Here is a 15541-nt window from a genome sequence, read left to right on the forward strand (position 1 = left end):
TATTGTGGTAATAAAGGAAAATAGAAATTGAAATCAACAATTTAAAAACACTACAGGTCAAAACCTATGAAACAGGGTCCAACCTGTACTTGGAAGAAATTTGCAGAACCTTAAATGTTTTTATTATTAAGCAGATAAATGGAAAATATGCTAAAGCATTCAACTTTAAAAAAAAACTTGAAAAAAGAGGATGGAATTAATAAAGATAAAAGCATATAAAATTAAAGATATAATTAGAAACTTCAAGAACAAGAGAACCAATAAGGAAAATCAATAGCTAATTCTTTGAAGAGAATAACGAAATATAGAAACTTTTGATAAGCCTGACCAAGAAAAGGAGAGACCCACTAAAATACTAGGAATGACAAAGGGAATCTAATCACAGATATAAATCAGAATTTTTAAATTAGATACAATTTTACTGCAATATTTTTGTAAACTTAATGAAACTGACCATTTCTCTAGAGACTATGTATCCCAAAAGTTAACACAAAATTAGATGGAAAACCTAAATAGATCGATAACCACAAACAGAAATTTAAATGGTTGTCAAAAAAATCCCTTCAAAAGGCACCAAATTCCTGATGGTTTCATAGGTTGAAACTATTTTTTTGTTGAAATTATTTTAAAGCACAGAAAGAGATGGAAAGCTTCCTAACTCATTGTGATGGTTTATTTTATGTGTCAGCTTAAATGGATGGATCCCATGGTGTCCAGATACTTGGCCAACCATTCTCCTGGGTGTGTCCGTGAGGGTGTTTCCAGATGAAATTAGCATTTGACTTGGTGGACTCAGCACAGTGTTTGCCCCCCAGTGTGAGTGGGCATCATCCAATCTGTGGGCATCGTCCAATCTGCTGAGGGCATAAATAGAACAAAAAGGCGAAGGAACAAAGAATTAGGCCCTTCCTGCGGACTGCTGAGCCGGGAACAACCATCTTCTCCTGCCCGCGGTGCTCCTGGTTGTCAGACCTTTAGACCCAGACTGCAATCTATGCCATTGGCTCCCCTGGTTCTCAGGCTTTGGACTCAGACTGAACTACACCACTAGCTCTCCTGGGTCTCCAACTCGCAGACGGTACATCGTGGGACTTCTCAGACTCCGTAACTGCATGAGCCAATTTCTTAAATAAATATCTTCCTATATGTATAACCCACTGGTTCTGTTTCTCTAGAGAACCCTGACTAAACACTCATTTTACAAAACTAGCATATGCCTAATACCAAAACGTGATACAGACACAACAAAAAAGAAAGCTATCGATCAGGGATCTGCAAACTATGGCCGACTGGTCAAATTCAGCCCACAACCTGTGTGTGCAAAGAAAGTCTTACTGGAACACAGCCATACTCTTTCACCCACATATCATCTACGGCTTTCACTACACACCAGCAGAAGACGAGGAGCTGCCGTGCCACAGGGGTCATCTGGCCCCCAAAGCCTGAGATGTTTCCTCTCTGGCCTTCCAGTCTGCTGACCTCTGCAGGTGAACCTGCAGCCACACCTGCACCACAGATGAACCTCAATTGTCAAAACAGAAACAGAAGTCCTGAACACAAGTTAATCGAATCAAGACAGGCATAATCGTAAAGTTCCCCACAAGTTATTCTCTATTTCTATATCTTATTCTTTTTTTTCCCAATAGACTTTATCTTTAGAGTAGTTTTATGTTCACAGCAATATTGAGCAGAAAGTACAGAGAATTCCCATATACTCCCTACCCCACATAGGTATAGCTTCCCCTACTATCAACATCCCGCACCAGAGTGGTAAGTTATCCTTAGGTATCCTTCGGTACGTGCTACCTAAAATATGTGGCAGTTTGTTTATTGTCTCTCTTTAAAATATAAGCTCCACAAGAACAGGGGCCTAAAAAGTCCCTGGCACATCACAGACTCCCAGCGAGGATGTACTGAATGGGTGAGGGAGGGAGCGGGGAAGGAGGTCCACTGAGCAAACCCTACCTGAGTAAACACTCCCCTAAGCTCTTCCAGAATGGCTAATATAAAACGGGAGAAGCAGAGCCAACACTGAGCTTTCTGGACCCGGTGAGGACCCACTTCCCTGGACAGCGTCACAGGCACTGGTTTGTACCCATCAAGGACGTTGGGGTCAAAAGAATCTCCACGGAGACGTGCTGCATTTGCCCCTGCCCTGGTGGTCGCCTTGTTTCCAGTAGGACTTGGGGTCTGTGTTTAATTGGGCCAGTGGTGAAAGGGGTATGAACATGGGCCACTGCCCACCGATGCTGCCACCCAGAGGGATGACAGCAACAGTGGTACAATAGAGACAACGTTAACAACCACCAAGAGCAACCGTTGAGCATTTGCTCCGTGCCAGGCAGTCCTGAGCACCCTGACGAATCTTTACTTGTTTAATCCTCTCTGCAACCTCTGATATCCTTCATCCATTTTTCTTTTCTGTTGTTGATCTACTTCTTATTGATCTGGAGCAGCTCTTTCTACCATCTTTCTTCTTTCTAATCCTTTTAATTCTTTCAATGAAGTTTTAATGGTTATGTGTATTGCCAATATCTTTCAGTCTGACGTTTGTCTTTTAACTCTGTTTATGGGGTCTTCTCTCACACTAAAAGTTTTATATTTTAACATAATCATGCTTCTCAATCTTCTCTTTTTGGTTTACGTTTTGTCTATCTTGTTTAAGAAAGCCTTCCTATCCCTACAGTCGCAAAAATATTCTCTGATTTATTTTTCTAAGATTTCTCAAGTTTTGTTTTTCATATATAGGTCTTTAATCCATCCCATTTTACAGCTGAGGAAACTGAGGGACAGAGACATTAAGTAACTGGTCTAAGATCATTCAATTAGCAAGTATGCATTCCTAAACAATACATACAGTTGTGTGTAAGTTACTTACATGCTACCATGTTGGACATGTCCTTTCAGAACCTGCTGTTTCCACTCAACATACTGGCGTGAAGATTCCACAATGACATGCAAAGATCTATTTCATTCATTTTAACTGCTACACAGTGTCCTGTTTCCAAACAATTCAGCTTATTTGTCCATTCCCCAATTGGGGAGCACTTTAACTACTAACAGCAGTGTTGTCATGAACATCCTTGTCCAGGTCCCCTTGCACACATGAACTAGCTGTTCTCTGCAACAGGAGTCAAGAAACGGCAGCTCTGAGTTGTAGGATATGAACGAAATGTTACAAAATTGCTCTTCAGAGCTGGTGTCCACACCGCACTCCTCCGTGCGTGGTGAGGATCCCTCTTTTCCCATGTGCTCGTTAACCTTCATGCTATGAGACAGCTAGATTTTTCCAACTGGGGAGGAAGAAATGATTTCTCATTTTATTTTACATTTCTCTGATTACTAGTGAAACGCAGCACTTTTCCATATTCACTGGTTATCCTGGTTTTTCTGTGAGTTCCCTCTTCATATCCTTTGCCCACTTTTCTTTCCTGTTGTTTAGTATTTCTTACTGATTTGGAGCAGCTCTTTCTATAATCTTTCTTCTTTGTAATCTTCTAATTCTAATATTTTATAACATTTCTAAAGTTTCTTTTTGTAATCCATCTAGAATTTATTTTTGTACATGATATGAAATTAGGATCTGATTTTATATTTTCCACACAGACAGCCACTCTAGCACTGTTCATTGACTGGTCCATCCTTACTCCCGTAGTCAGCAGAATAATGCTCCCCACCCCAAAAATGTCTACCTCCTAATCCCCAGAACCTGTAAACATGTTATTACACTAAGAGAACTAAGGGTTGCTAATCAGCTAACCCTGAGATGGGGAGAGCATCCTGGGTGATCTGGGTGGGCCCAACACAATCACAACAGTCCTTATAAGTGACAGGGAGGCAGGAGGATCAGTCAGAGAGATTTGAAAATGCTACACTGCTGCTTTGGAAGATGGAGGAAGGGGCCCAAGGATGCAGGTGGCCTCTAGGAGCTGGGAAAGGCGAGCAAACATATTCTCCCCCAAAGCCTCCAGAAGGCGCTAGCCCTGCCCACACCTTGATTTTAGCCTGTGAGACCCGTGTTGAACTTCTGACCTCCAGAACTGTATGACGGTAAGTTTATGCTGTTTTAAGCCACTAAACTTAGGGTAATTGGTTATAACAATAATAGGAAACTAATACACTCCTTATCTCTAATTTGTCATACATCACATTTTTTATTTTTTCCTGTTATCTGTCTATCTCTGCACCAATGCCATACTGTTCTAGTTGCTATAAATTTATGGTAAGTCTGCAAATCAAGAAAAGTGAAGCTTCTTTTGTTCTTCAAAATTGACTTGGCTATTCTTGACTATGTCATTTTTTAATTAAAAAAAAGAATATACCTTAAAAGAAAATAAATGCAGCACCCAAGGGAGATACATTCCAGGCAGAGAGCATGAGCCAAGACTCTAAGTTATGAAACAGTGGCATGGTTAGTGAACCACAGGCAGCACAAAGCACCTGGGAAAACTTTCAAAACCACTGGACTCAGCCCTGGGGGTGATGGGGTGGATGATTCCAATAGCCTAGAACCATTAACAGCTGTCAAAGACTTCTACTTCTGGCCAGGATGGAGTAACACTGACCAGACCTACCCTCCCATCTGAAACAAATTTTTAAAAAACTGACAAAATATATAAAACAATAGTTTTCAAGACACTGGAATTCAGGCAACAAAGGAGAATGGTCCTGAGGAACGGGAAACAAAAGAGGTGAGCCCTCCGATTGCCCGGGCTTACAGCATTTAGCCGGTCTGCCGGTTGAGATGCAGGGAGGGGAAACCCAGGCAGAGCACGGTGGACCCCTGGTCTGAGAAGACAGAGCTGATAGTCCACACAGACCAAGCAAGCTGGAGTTCACAGGGCCGAGTGCCAGGCAGGATGAGCTGCACAGAGAGAGCTCCAGTCACTTACAGAGGGTCCCTCTAGGGAACTACCCAAGGCTGGGGAAAGAACCACCTGAACAGCAGCCAGTGCTCAGACAGGGCCAGAAACAGGCCCATTCCATAGGCCAGACTGGTAAACATCATAATTCAGGGGATGTCGGGGAGGGTACTCAAAGGGGTCTTGTCACCTAGTGGGGAATAATTAGCCCTAGACTAAAGGCTGATCTGGTCCCACCTAACATATCTTAAGGGCAAGACCCAAAAGGATCAAACTGTTTCCTAAGCTCAAAAGTATTTATCAAATACAAAAATATTCAACATCCAGTAAGGGAAAATTCAAAACATCTGGATCCAATCAAAAATTACTATGCATGCAGAGAAGCAGGAAAATATAACCCAAATTAGGACAAAAATCAATCAATCAAAACTGATCCAGAACTGACAGAGATATTAGAACTAGCAAACAAGGTTATTAAAATAGTGGTAACTGTATTTCATATGTTCAAAAAGCTAGAGGAAACATTGAACACATTAAGTCAAGACATGGAAGATATAAAAGAGACCCAAATAGAACTTCTGGAGATGAAAACTACGATATCAGAGGTAAAAAATACACAGGATGGGATTAATGGCAGACCAAACGTTGCAGAAAGAAAGATAAGTAAAGACACAGCAATAGAAACTATCTAAAATGGAACACAGAGAGAAAAGACTAGAATAATAGTGAATGAACCAGTGAGCTGAGGGACAAGTGACATATGTGTAATTGGGGGCCCTGAAGGAGAGGAGACAGAAGACAGAAGAAATTATTTGAAGAAATAATGATCAAAATTTTTCCAACTGGGATGAAAACTATAAAACCAGAGAGCCAAGAAGCTCAATGAACCCCAAGCAAAAAATCAGTTGAAGGACAATTCTGGGAAATGGAGGCAGCGGCAGACTAGGTTTTAAATCTCCACAAATCCCCTCATGAAAATGGCAACTAAGAGACCAAAACCACAGCCCACAGCCCGCGTGCACCGCTGATCCCGGCCGAGAGAAGCCAACGGTAGGTCATCTCATCACCGTTTATAACCAATTTGATCAGAACGGCTTCAAACAGAATTCGCTGCTTGCTCCAGTGCCATAACTATGTCATAAATCAAACTCTTGAAAATTCCTTTCCAGGAAAGGTAATTCTATTTTTCCCTTAACACTAACTGTACGGGTTCGTTCTCTAAGGAAATGATCTATTCTCACATTTCTACCGACACAGGTATACCATGTTTATTACATTTCACTACTGTCCTTTCAAGTAACTTAATCAAAATCCACAGTCATCATGTTTATTTTTAATCACAAAATATACCTATTTTTATAATCTATGATACTATCTTTCTTTCATATCTACGTTTCTTACAGGTTGGTATTTGTTTTATTTTTAAAATGTACATATGTCTGGGGCCAGTCCGGCGGCGCAGCGGTTAAGTGTGCATGCTCTGCTTCTGTGGCCCTGGGTTCGCAGGTTCAGATCCCTGGCACGCACCGACGCACCGCTTGTCAAGCCACGCTGTGGCGGCGTCCCATATAAAGTAGAGGAAGATGGGCACAGATGCTAGCCCAGGGCCAATCTTCCTCAGCAAAAAAAAAAAAAAGAGAGAGAGAGAGAGAAAGAGAGAGGAGGATTGGCAACAGATGTTAGCTCAGGGCTGATCTTCCTCACAAAAAAAATAAAAATTAAAAAATAAAATGTATATATGTCAAAGAAGGAAAGATACTAGATTTAAAACAGGGAATGGGTTGGAAATAAATTTAACCCTTTGTTTGGTATTTTTAAAATATATATTCTGTGCCTTCAATGCATTCAACTTTATCAAATAAAACTGGAAATTTATTCTAAATCGACTCTGACAGAAAATACATGCCTACCACCCACCACTGCGAGGGATTCTAGCAGATATTTTGGCCATTTCTCAAGAACAAGTGGTACTGTATATTTCAGAACCACTTACATAAGATGTAATTATTAATGTACACACTGGTGGTAAACAGCAATCCCGAGAGCAATCTGGTAAGCACAATATTCAAAACTTGAAAGAACAAAACAATGAAAACCATCAAATGTACTGCCCTGTAGAAAAGAAGGAAAATACTTAATGATGCGGTTTGTCCCAAAGCAATCTGCTATTAAGTTCTGGTACCTGAGTATTTTCAGATATCTCAGAAAATCCTGGAAGACCATGGAGATGGAGGCCAGCACATCGAGTTCTAGGCCAAAGAAATAAACGTGCTGCTTCCACCAACTGTAAAATTCAATGCAACAAGACCAGTTTCCATAAACTACAATCTCAACTCATAAAAATCACTGCAAGTGACAGGCTAACTCACACCTTTGCAGCAGCACCAGGACTGCAGCCAAGAGACACTGGGGGTCCTCCCTGGAGACCTGAGCAGCACCTGAGAGAGAAGAGCCATCGGGGATGGATGAATACTAAGCTCCCCTCTACCGGCCTGCACATTTGTTCACTCCCTACCTTTCTAACTTTCTAAGAGACTAACCACTTGTGATCTAGAACATTCTTTCAGCAGGGGAGCTCTCTAGAAGAGCCAAGTGCTCAATGCTCACTCAGTGTGAACTTCTCCGACACTCCCTCCTAACTTTGGCTCCTCTTTTCACCACAGGTGGAATTCTCAGTCAGGACACCAGCTTGGTGGTCCTTAGGCATAAACTAAGAGGCCCTGAACACAAGGTACTGGCCACGGCAGAAGGTGCTGGGGCAGCCAAACACGAAGCCGATAGCCTCCATCGCTCCGTAGCCACACACACGCATGCAGATAAATCATCAGCCACGGGAAGGACGTCACTTTGCTGGTAGCCCTGGCTCCCTTTCTGAAAGCTGCATACTGAGATCACAGACTCCCCTCTACAACAGTGCTTCAAGGGAGCAGAAAGCACTTGGTAAAAACAACAAACTCACAGCTACATTAACAGTACAAAACAGAGCTGGCAGTGCATGGCTATCAGCCAACTTCTAATTCTCGAGCCCCGTGTCTGCAGGACACCCACATGAAGTGCCCTTTTAGGTGTCACCAATAGACCTTCTGTAGGCCCTGAGTCAGGGGGCTGCAAGTAACTGAGCTGATTCATGGCTGAAGCACAGCTGACAAATGCTGGGCCACACTTCATCACTGTCCAATTCTACACCTCCAAATTAAGCAAAAACTCAACCAAGTGATTCAAATTAAAGCAATCTGTGGCAATTATCTGATAAATGTTATTGTACTGGATAAAGTCCTTTTCCTTGGGAACAGATGGAAGTCATGCTGTGTGCCTGAAAAGTCAGCTCTCTGCAAACACTTACTTGAAGGGGACGTGGGTGGCTTCCTGGAGGGCTGCTGCTCTGCCTTGGGGCCGCTGACGTGCCCTGTGGGTGTGTCCCGGTGTCCTTCAGGGCTTAGCGAGTACTGGAATTGGATTGTCCCCGACTCCACCTGCCTCACCTACGGTGGACCACAACACAAGCAATGACGGCCACGCTCCCTGCATCAGCATCCTTTAGTTAGAATAGTTCAACCAGGAACAATTCGCCCAGCCCTAAGAGACTAGGTAAAATCAAGGATCTCTGAAGTCACGTGTTCTTAGATTATAATCAATTTCTGAGCAGAAAACAATTGGCTGTGGCATTAAAATCCCAGAAGGCCACATTATCACAGAATGACCCTTACACAAGTAGCAATCACAACTTTTCTCCAGTTTGGATGTTTTTTAATTAACACATGTAAAATTGACTTTTTGAAGTTTGGAGTATAGTTCTATGAGTTTTAATACTTGTAACCCCCACAAGGGTACAGAACGGGTACAGAACAGCTCCATCATCCAAACACTCCCCGGTGCTGCCCCTTTGTATCCAGTCCTGCCCCCGCCTACGCCCCAAAATTACTGAGCTGCTCTCCATCACTGCAGTCTGGTCTTTTGATCAATGTCACGTAAATGGAACCATATGGTATACAACTTTTGAGACTGGCTGCTTTCACTCCACACAATACTGATGAGATTCCTCCAAGTCATTGTATGTATCAATTTGTTCCTTTTTATTGCTGAGTAGTATTCTATTGTTTGATAAACCACGGTTTATCTATCCATTCACCCATTTAAGAACATTTGGGCTGTTTCCAACTTGGGTGATTATACATAGAGCTGCTACAAACACTGGTGTACATATTCCTGTGTGAACATAAGTTTCATTTCTTTAAGGACAGGGTTGCTGAGTCCTATAGTAAGTGTCTATTTAATTTTATAGGAAACTGCCAAACTGTGATTCACCTCTGGACTCTGTATTCCACCCATCCATCTACGTTCCGGTTCCTTCACCAACAGCACTTTATACTGATTGTCGTAGCTTTATTGTAAGTCTTAAAATTGTGTATTATGATTCCTCCAACTTTATTCTTCTTTTCAAAATTGTTTTGACTCTTCTAATTCTTTTGCCTTTCTGTACAAATTTTAGAATCAGCTTGTCTACATCTACAAAAAAAAAATCTTGGGGCGGGCCCGGTGGCGCAAGCAGTTAAGTGCGCACGCTCTGCTGCGGTGGCCTGGGGTTCACCGGTTCGGATCCCGGGCGCGCACCAACGCACTGCTTGGCAAGCCATGCTGTGGTGGCATCCCACATAAAGTGGAGGAAGATGGGCACGGATGTTAGCCCACGGCCAGTCTTCCTCAGCAAAAAGAGGAGGATTGGCATCAGACGTTAGCTCAGGGCCAATCTTCCTCAAAAAAAAAAAAAAATCCTGCTAGGATTTTGATGGAAATTGCATTATCTATAGATCAATTAGGGGAGAAAATATATCTTTATATGTTGAGGCTTCCAATCCATAAAGACGTTATGTCTCTCCATTTATTTAGTTCTTCTTTGATTTCACCTAAGAGTAACCACAATGAGAATAATGACATGCAGCAAAAGTAACGTTTTATAGTTTTCAGCATACAGATCCTGTACATATTTTGTTAGATTTATTTCATTGAGGGGAGGGCTTTGTAAATAAATACGGTTTTTTTAAGTTTTGCTTTCCAACTTTCATTGCTAGTATACAGAAGTATGATTGAATAGAAATATGATTGAATTTTTTTTATTGTGGTAACATTGGTTTATAACATTATATAAATTTCAAGTGTACATCTTTATACTTCTATTTCTGCATACATTACATCATGTTCACCACCCAAAGACTAAATTACAATCCATCCCCACACAGGTGCCTAATCATCCCTTTCGCCCTCCTGCCTCCCCCCTTCCCCTCTGGTAACCGCCAATCCAATCTCTGTCTCTGTGTTTGTTTTTTGTTGTTTTTATCTTCTACTTATGAGTGAGATCCTACAGTATTTGAATTTCTCCCTCTGATTTATTTCACTTAAATTAATACCCTCAAAGTTCATCCATGTTGTCACAAATAGCTGGATTTCATCATTTCTTATGGCTGAGTAGTATTCCATTATGTACAAATACCACATCATCTTTATCCATTCATCCCTTGATGGGCGCTTAGGTTGCTTCTAAGTCTTGGCTACTGTGAATAATGCTGCAATGAACACAGAGGTCCATGTATCTTTACACATTTGTGTTTTCATGGTCTTTGGATAAACACCCAGCCACGGAATAGCTGGATCGTATGGCAGTTCTATTTTTAATTTTTTGAGGAATCTCCATACTATTTTCCATAGCGGCTGCACCAGTTTGCACTCCCACCAGCAGTGTATGAGAGTTTCCTTCTCTCCACATCCTCTCCAACACTTGTTGTTTGAATTTTCTATCTTGACCTCCTGTTGTATCCTGCAACCTTGATAAACTTACTCATTCTAGTTTTACAGATCCCTTGGGATTTTCTACATAGACAATCATGTTGTCTGCAAATAAGGGCAGTTTTGTTTCTTCCTTTCCAATCTGTACGTCTTTTATTTTGTTTTCTTGCCTTACTGCACTGGCTAGGACTTCCAGCACAATGTCCAATAAGAGTTTGAACGCTATAAGTAGACATCCTTCACTTGTTGCTGATCTTAGGGGGAAAGCATCCAATCCTTCACCATTAAGTCTAATGTTAACTAAAGGGTTTTTGTAGATGACCTTGATCAGACTGAGGAAGTTCTCTTCTATTCCTACTTTGCTCAGAGTCTTTATCATAAATGGATGTTGAATTCTGTCAAATGCTTTTCTGCATCAATTTCTGCATCATACAGTTTTCCTTCGTTAGGCTATTACTATTATGAATTATATTTCTTGATTTTCAAAAGGAAAATAGCCTCGTATTCCTAGGATAAACCCCTACTTGGTCATGGTGTATTATTTTTTTTCCATATCGTCGGATTCAATTTGCTAACATTTTGTTGAATATTTTACATCTGTGTTCTTGAGGGATATGTGTCCACAGTTTTCTTTCCTTGTACTGTCTTTTTCTGGTTTTGATATCAGGGTAATACAGGCCTCACAACATGAATTGGGAATTGTTCCCATCTCTTCTATTTTCTGGAAGAGATTGTATAAAATTGGTATTATTTCTTCTTTAAATGTTCAGTAGAATTCACAGTGAATTGCCCTGGATATTTCTTTTTCAAAAGTTTTTAACTATGAATTCAATTTCTATAATAGTTATAGAACTATACTACTCAGGTTATCTACTTCATCTTGGGTGAGTTTTGATGGTTTGTTGTTTAGGATGAATTGATCCATTTCATCTAAATTGTCAAATTTATGAGCATAGAGTTGTTCACAGTATTCCCATAATGCCTTTTAATACCTGTGTGGTCTGTAGTGACATCCCTTCTTTCATTCCTAATACTAGTAATATGTGTGCCCTCTCTTTCTTCTTCTTCATTTTTCCTAGAGGTTTCTCAATTTTATTGAGCTTTTCAAAGAATCGGTTTTTGGTTTCATTGGTTTTCTCTATTGTTTTTGTTTTCAATTTCATTGTTTTCTGCTCTTATCTTTATTATTGACTTCCTTCTGCTTGCTTTGGGTTTATTTTGCTCTTCTTTTTCTAGTTTCTACAGGTGGAAGATTAGATTATTGATTTGAGACCTTTTTTCTGTCCTAACATTAGCACCTAATGTGATAAATTTCTATGTAGGGTGCTGCAGCTGCATCCTACAAATATTGATACGTTGTATGTTCAGTTCAAAATACCTTCTATTTGTTTCTTGAGGCTGCCTCTTTGACTCACAGATTATTTAGAAATGTATTATTTAATTTCCAAGTATTTGTAATTTTTTGTTATCTTTGTTGTCGAATTCTAGTTTAATTCCATTATGACCACAGACTATACCTTGCGTAATTTCAATTTTTAAAAAAATTATTAAAGTTTGTTTTATGATCCAGGATGTGGTCTATCTTGGTGAATGCTCCACATGCATTTGAGTGTGTATTCTGCTGTTGTTGGGAGGAGTGTTCGATGAATGTCATTTAGATCCAGACGGCTGATGAGGATGTTCAGTTCTTCTATATCCTTGGTGACTTTCCACCTTTGTGTTCTATAGTTTACTCTGAGAGGAGTGTTGAAGTCTCCAACTATGAATTTGTCTATTTCTCCTTTCAGTTCTATTAGTTTTTTTTGTGTGTGTGTGTGTGTGTGTGTATGTGAGAGGAAGATCAGCCCTAAGCTAACATCCATGCCAGTCCTCCTCTTTTTTTTTTGCTGAGGAAGACTGGCCCTGGGCTAACATCCGTGCCCATCTTCCTCCACTTTATATGGGACACCACCATAGCATGACCTGACAAGCGATGCATTGGTGCGCGCCCGGGATCCAAACCCAGGCGGCCTGCAGCAGAGTGTGCGCACTTAACCGCTACGCCACAGGGCCGGCCCCTCAGTTCTATTAGTTTTTGCTTTATGTATTTTGAAACTTTATCTATGTCACATGCATACACTTTTAGGATTGTATGTCTTCTCAGCGAATTGACTCTTTTTTCATATATAATATCGCTCTTAATTCCTGGAAATTTCCTTTGCTCCAGAGTCTACCTGTCTGGTAGGAATGAATACAGCCACTCCAGTTTTCTTTTGATTAGTGTTTGATGGAATGTTTGTCCATTCTTTTGCTTTTAACCTACCTGCATCATTATATTATATCGTTGGACCTTGATTTTTTATGCAACCTGACAATTTCCGTCTTTAAATTGGTGTGTTGAGACTCTCTACATTTTATGTAACTACTGGTGTCTTTGGACTCAGGACTACCATTTTATCATTTGTTCCTTCTGTTTTTCATTCATTTCCCTTTCTTGCCTTCTTTTGAAACATTCCATTTTATCTATCTATTAGGTTCTTTACTGTCTCTTGGTACCTCATTTTTAGCGATTGCTCTGCATTTACAATGTCCGTATTTAACTCTTCGCAGTCTACTCAGAATTGACGTGTGATCCCTTCAAGTGGAATGGAGTAACCCTGACACCGTGTAAGCCTCTTTACCCTCCCTCTTTATATCATTACTGTCTTACCTATTATATCTACATAGCTTAAAAATCCTATCTGTCATAATTTCTGCTTCAACCATCTAACATATTTTAGAGAGCTCAAGAGGAGAATACTGTATCATATTTATCATTTCTATTGCTCTTTCTTCATTTCTGATACACCAAGTTTCCATCTGGTATCATTTCTCCTCTCTCTGAAGACATTCCTTTAGTAATTCTTTTAGAGCATATCTACTGCCAATGAATTCTCTTAGTTTTAGTTCATCTGAGAATGTCTTAATTTCACCTTCATTCCTGCATGACTTTTGCTGGAGACAGAAGTCTGAGTTCTAGGGCCTTTCTGTTATCTTTTAAAATGTTGTTTCATTTCCTTCTGGCCTTTACGATTTCTGCTGAGGAACCCACAAACACTCGAATTACTGTTTCTCTATAAGTAACGCAGCATTTTTCTACAGCCATTTTCAAGACTTTGTCTTCATTTTTCAGCAGTTTGATGATGATGTGTCTGGGTGTGGATTTCTTTGCATTTGTCTCTGGCGTTCACTGAACCTCTTCAATCTGTAGGTTTATGTCTTTGCCAAATTTGGGAAGTTTTCAGTCATTATTCCTTCATGTATTTTAACTGCACTGTACCCTTTCTCCTCTACTGAGACTCTGATGACACAAGTGCTAGCCTTTGCGGTACTGGCCCACAGGTCCCTGAAGCTTCATCCACTGTCTTCCAATCATTTTTCTCTTTCTGGTTCAGGCTGGATAAATTCTATTGATTTATCTTTGGGTTCACTGACTCTTTCTTCTGTCATCTCCATTCTGCTATTGAGCCTATCTTGTGAATTTTTATTTTCGTTATTTTATTTTTCAGTCCTAAAATCTCCATTTGCTTCTTTTCAATCTTCTATCTCTTTGCTAAGACTTTCTTTCCATTTGTTTCAAGTGTCCCCTTGTATTTACTGGAGTGTTTTACAATGCCCACTTTAAAGCCTTCGTCTGACAATTCCAACATTCGTGTCATCTCAGTGCTGCTATCTGTTGAACATCTTCTCCCTGCAAGTTGAGATGTGCCTGGTTCTCTGAATGTCAATTAAGTTTAGATTGTATCAAGAACATTTCGAGTATTACCCAAGACAGAGTCTCATTTAAATCCAATAGAGAATATTGATATTTCTGTTTAGTCAGGAATCAACCCAGTTTGGCTCAGGCTGCAGTTTCTGACCAGCCCCCAGTGGGTTGTGGTTTCAATGTCAGTTCTGTCTCAAAGCCTGTGCAGTGCTTTCTGGATCTCTCCTCCATGTGATCCACCCAGTGGGCACCCCTGGACTGGATGGAGGTCCACCCACAGTTCAGTTCTCCAAGTCTTTGCTCTGCTGTTCAGGGTCAGATTCAGGCATGTGCAGCTTGGGGGTTAACCCAGCATTCCTTAAACCACTTTACAGGGCTGCTTTCTAGGCTCCTCCCTCTCCACGACCTCCCTAGTACTTTCCAGTTCCCTGGGGCTCCCTTCACAATCGCACAGCCAGGTCCTGGTGTGTAGCTCATCTCTGGCAACACTACCTGAATCCTAGGCCAAGCAGTGAGAGGATACAGTGTTTTTTTTTTAAGAAGTACAGGACTGTATGAAAGACCTAAAGTTCTCATCTGTCATTACTGGAAGTCAATATATGATGTCTAAAATTTATAAACTAAGAAATAGCAGTAGAAGCATAATATTTACAAAACTAAGTAAATAGCATAAGTCACAGCTAAGAGTTGAAAGTGGCTGCCTCTGGAGATATAAACTTCTTTTAAAAACACTATTATTTGCTCAAGAGAAAAATATAGGAGTTGTTTAGGAAAGAAAACATAATCATAACATACTACTTACCTTCACAGTAAATGACATGGAAATAATCATAAAATAAACCCCAAAATTTACTTAGCCGAAAATTATGGGATGTTTATAATATTTATATTTTTAGTTGATTAATATCTGCCACTTCTACTCCACTGTAAGTTCCATAGGATCAGGGATATTTTCCTAGAGTATATACACATGCTCAATAAAAATCCACTGAATGAATGAATAAGATAAAGAATTGACTGGTATGGGGGCAGAGAACAGATACCTAGGTCTCTGAGCTGTCTCACTTGATAGATGCTGCACTATTTTATAAGATAAGAAACACAGGAAGAAGCACAGGAGCGCTTTAGAATGCAGGAGAATGAATCAAGTTTGTGACCAGTTGTAGTTCATTAT

The 15541-nt window shown here is 40.4% G+C and overlaps 1 protein-coding gene across 11 annotated transcripts in view; it reads right to left on the minus strand.

Moving 5' to 3' along the window:
• The window catches only part of NPHP4 (nephrocystin 4), a 134480-nt gene that overhangs the window by 59666 nt on the left and 59273 nt on the right, over positions 1-15541 (minus strand). For all 11 annotated transcript variants that reach the window (XR_009221840.1, XM_058552748.1, XM_058552744.1 and 8 more), the window contains one exon: positions 8206-8344. Coding sequence is in view for 10 of the 11 variants with exons in the window: in XM_058552748.1 (XP_058408731.1) it covers positions 8206-8344 (139 nt within the window). In the remaining variant the exon portion in view is untranslated. The remainder of the gene's footprint in view (positions 1-8205; positions 8345-15541) is intronic.

Source organism: Diceros bicornis, chromosome 13 (genome assembly GCF_020826845.1).
Source record: "Diceros bicornis minor isolate mBicDic1 chromosome 13, mDicBic1.mat.cur, whole genome shotgun sequence".
Lineage (NCBI taxonomy): Eukaryota > Metazoa > Chordata > Mammalia > Perissodactyla > Rhinocerotidae > Diceros > Diceros bicornis.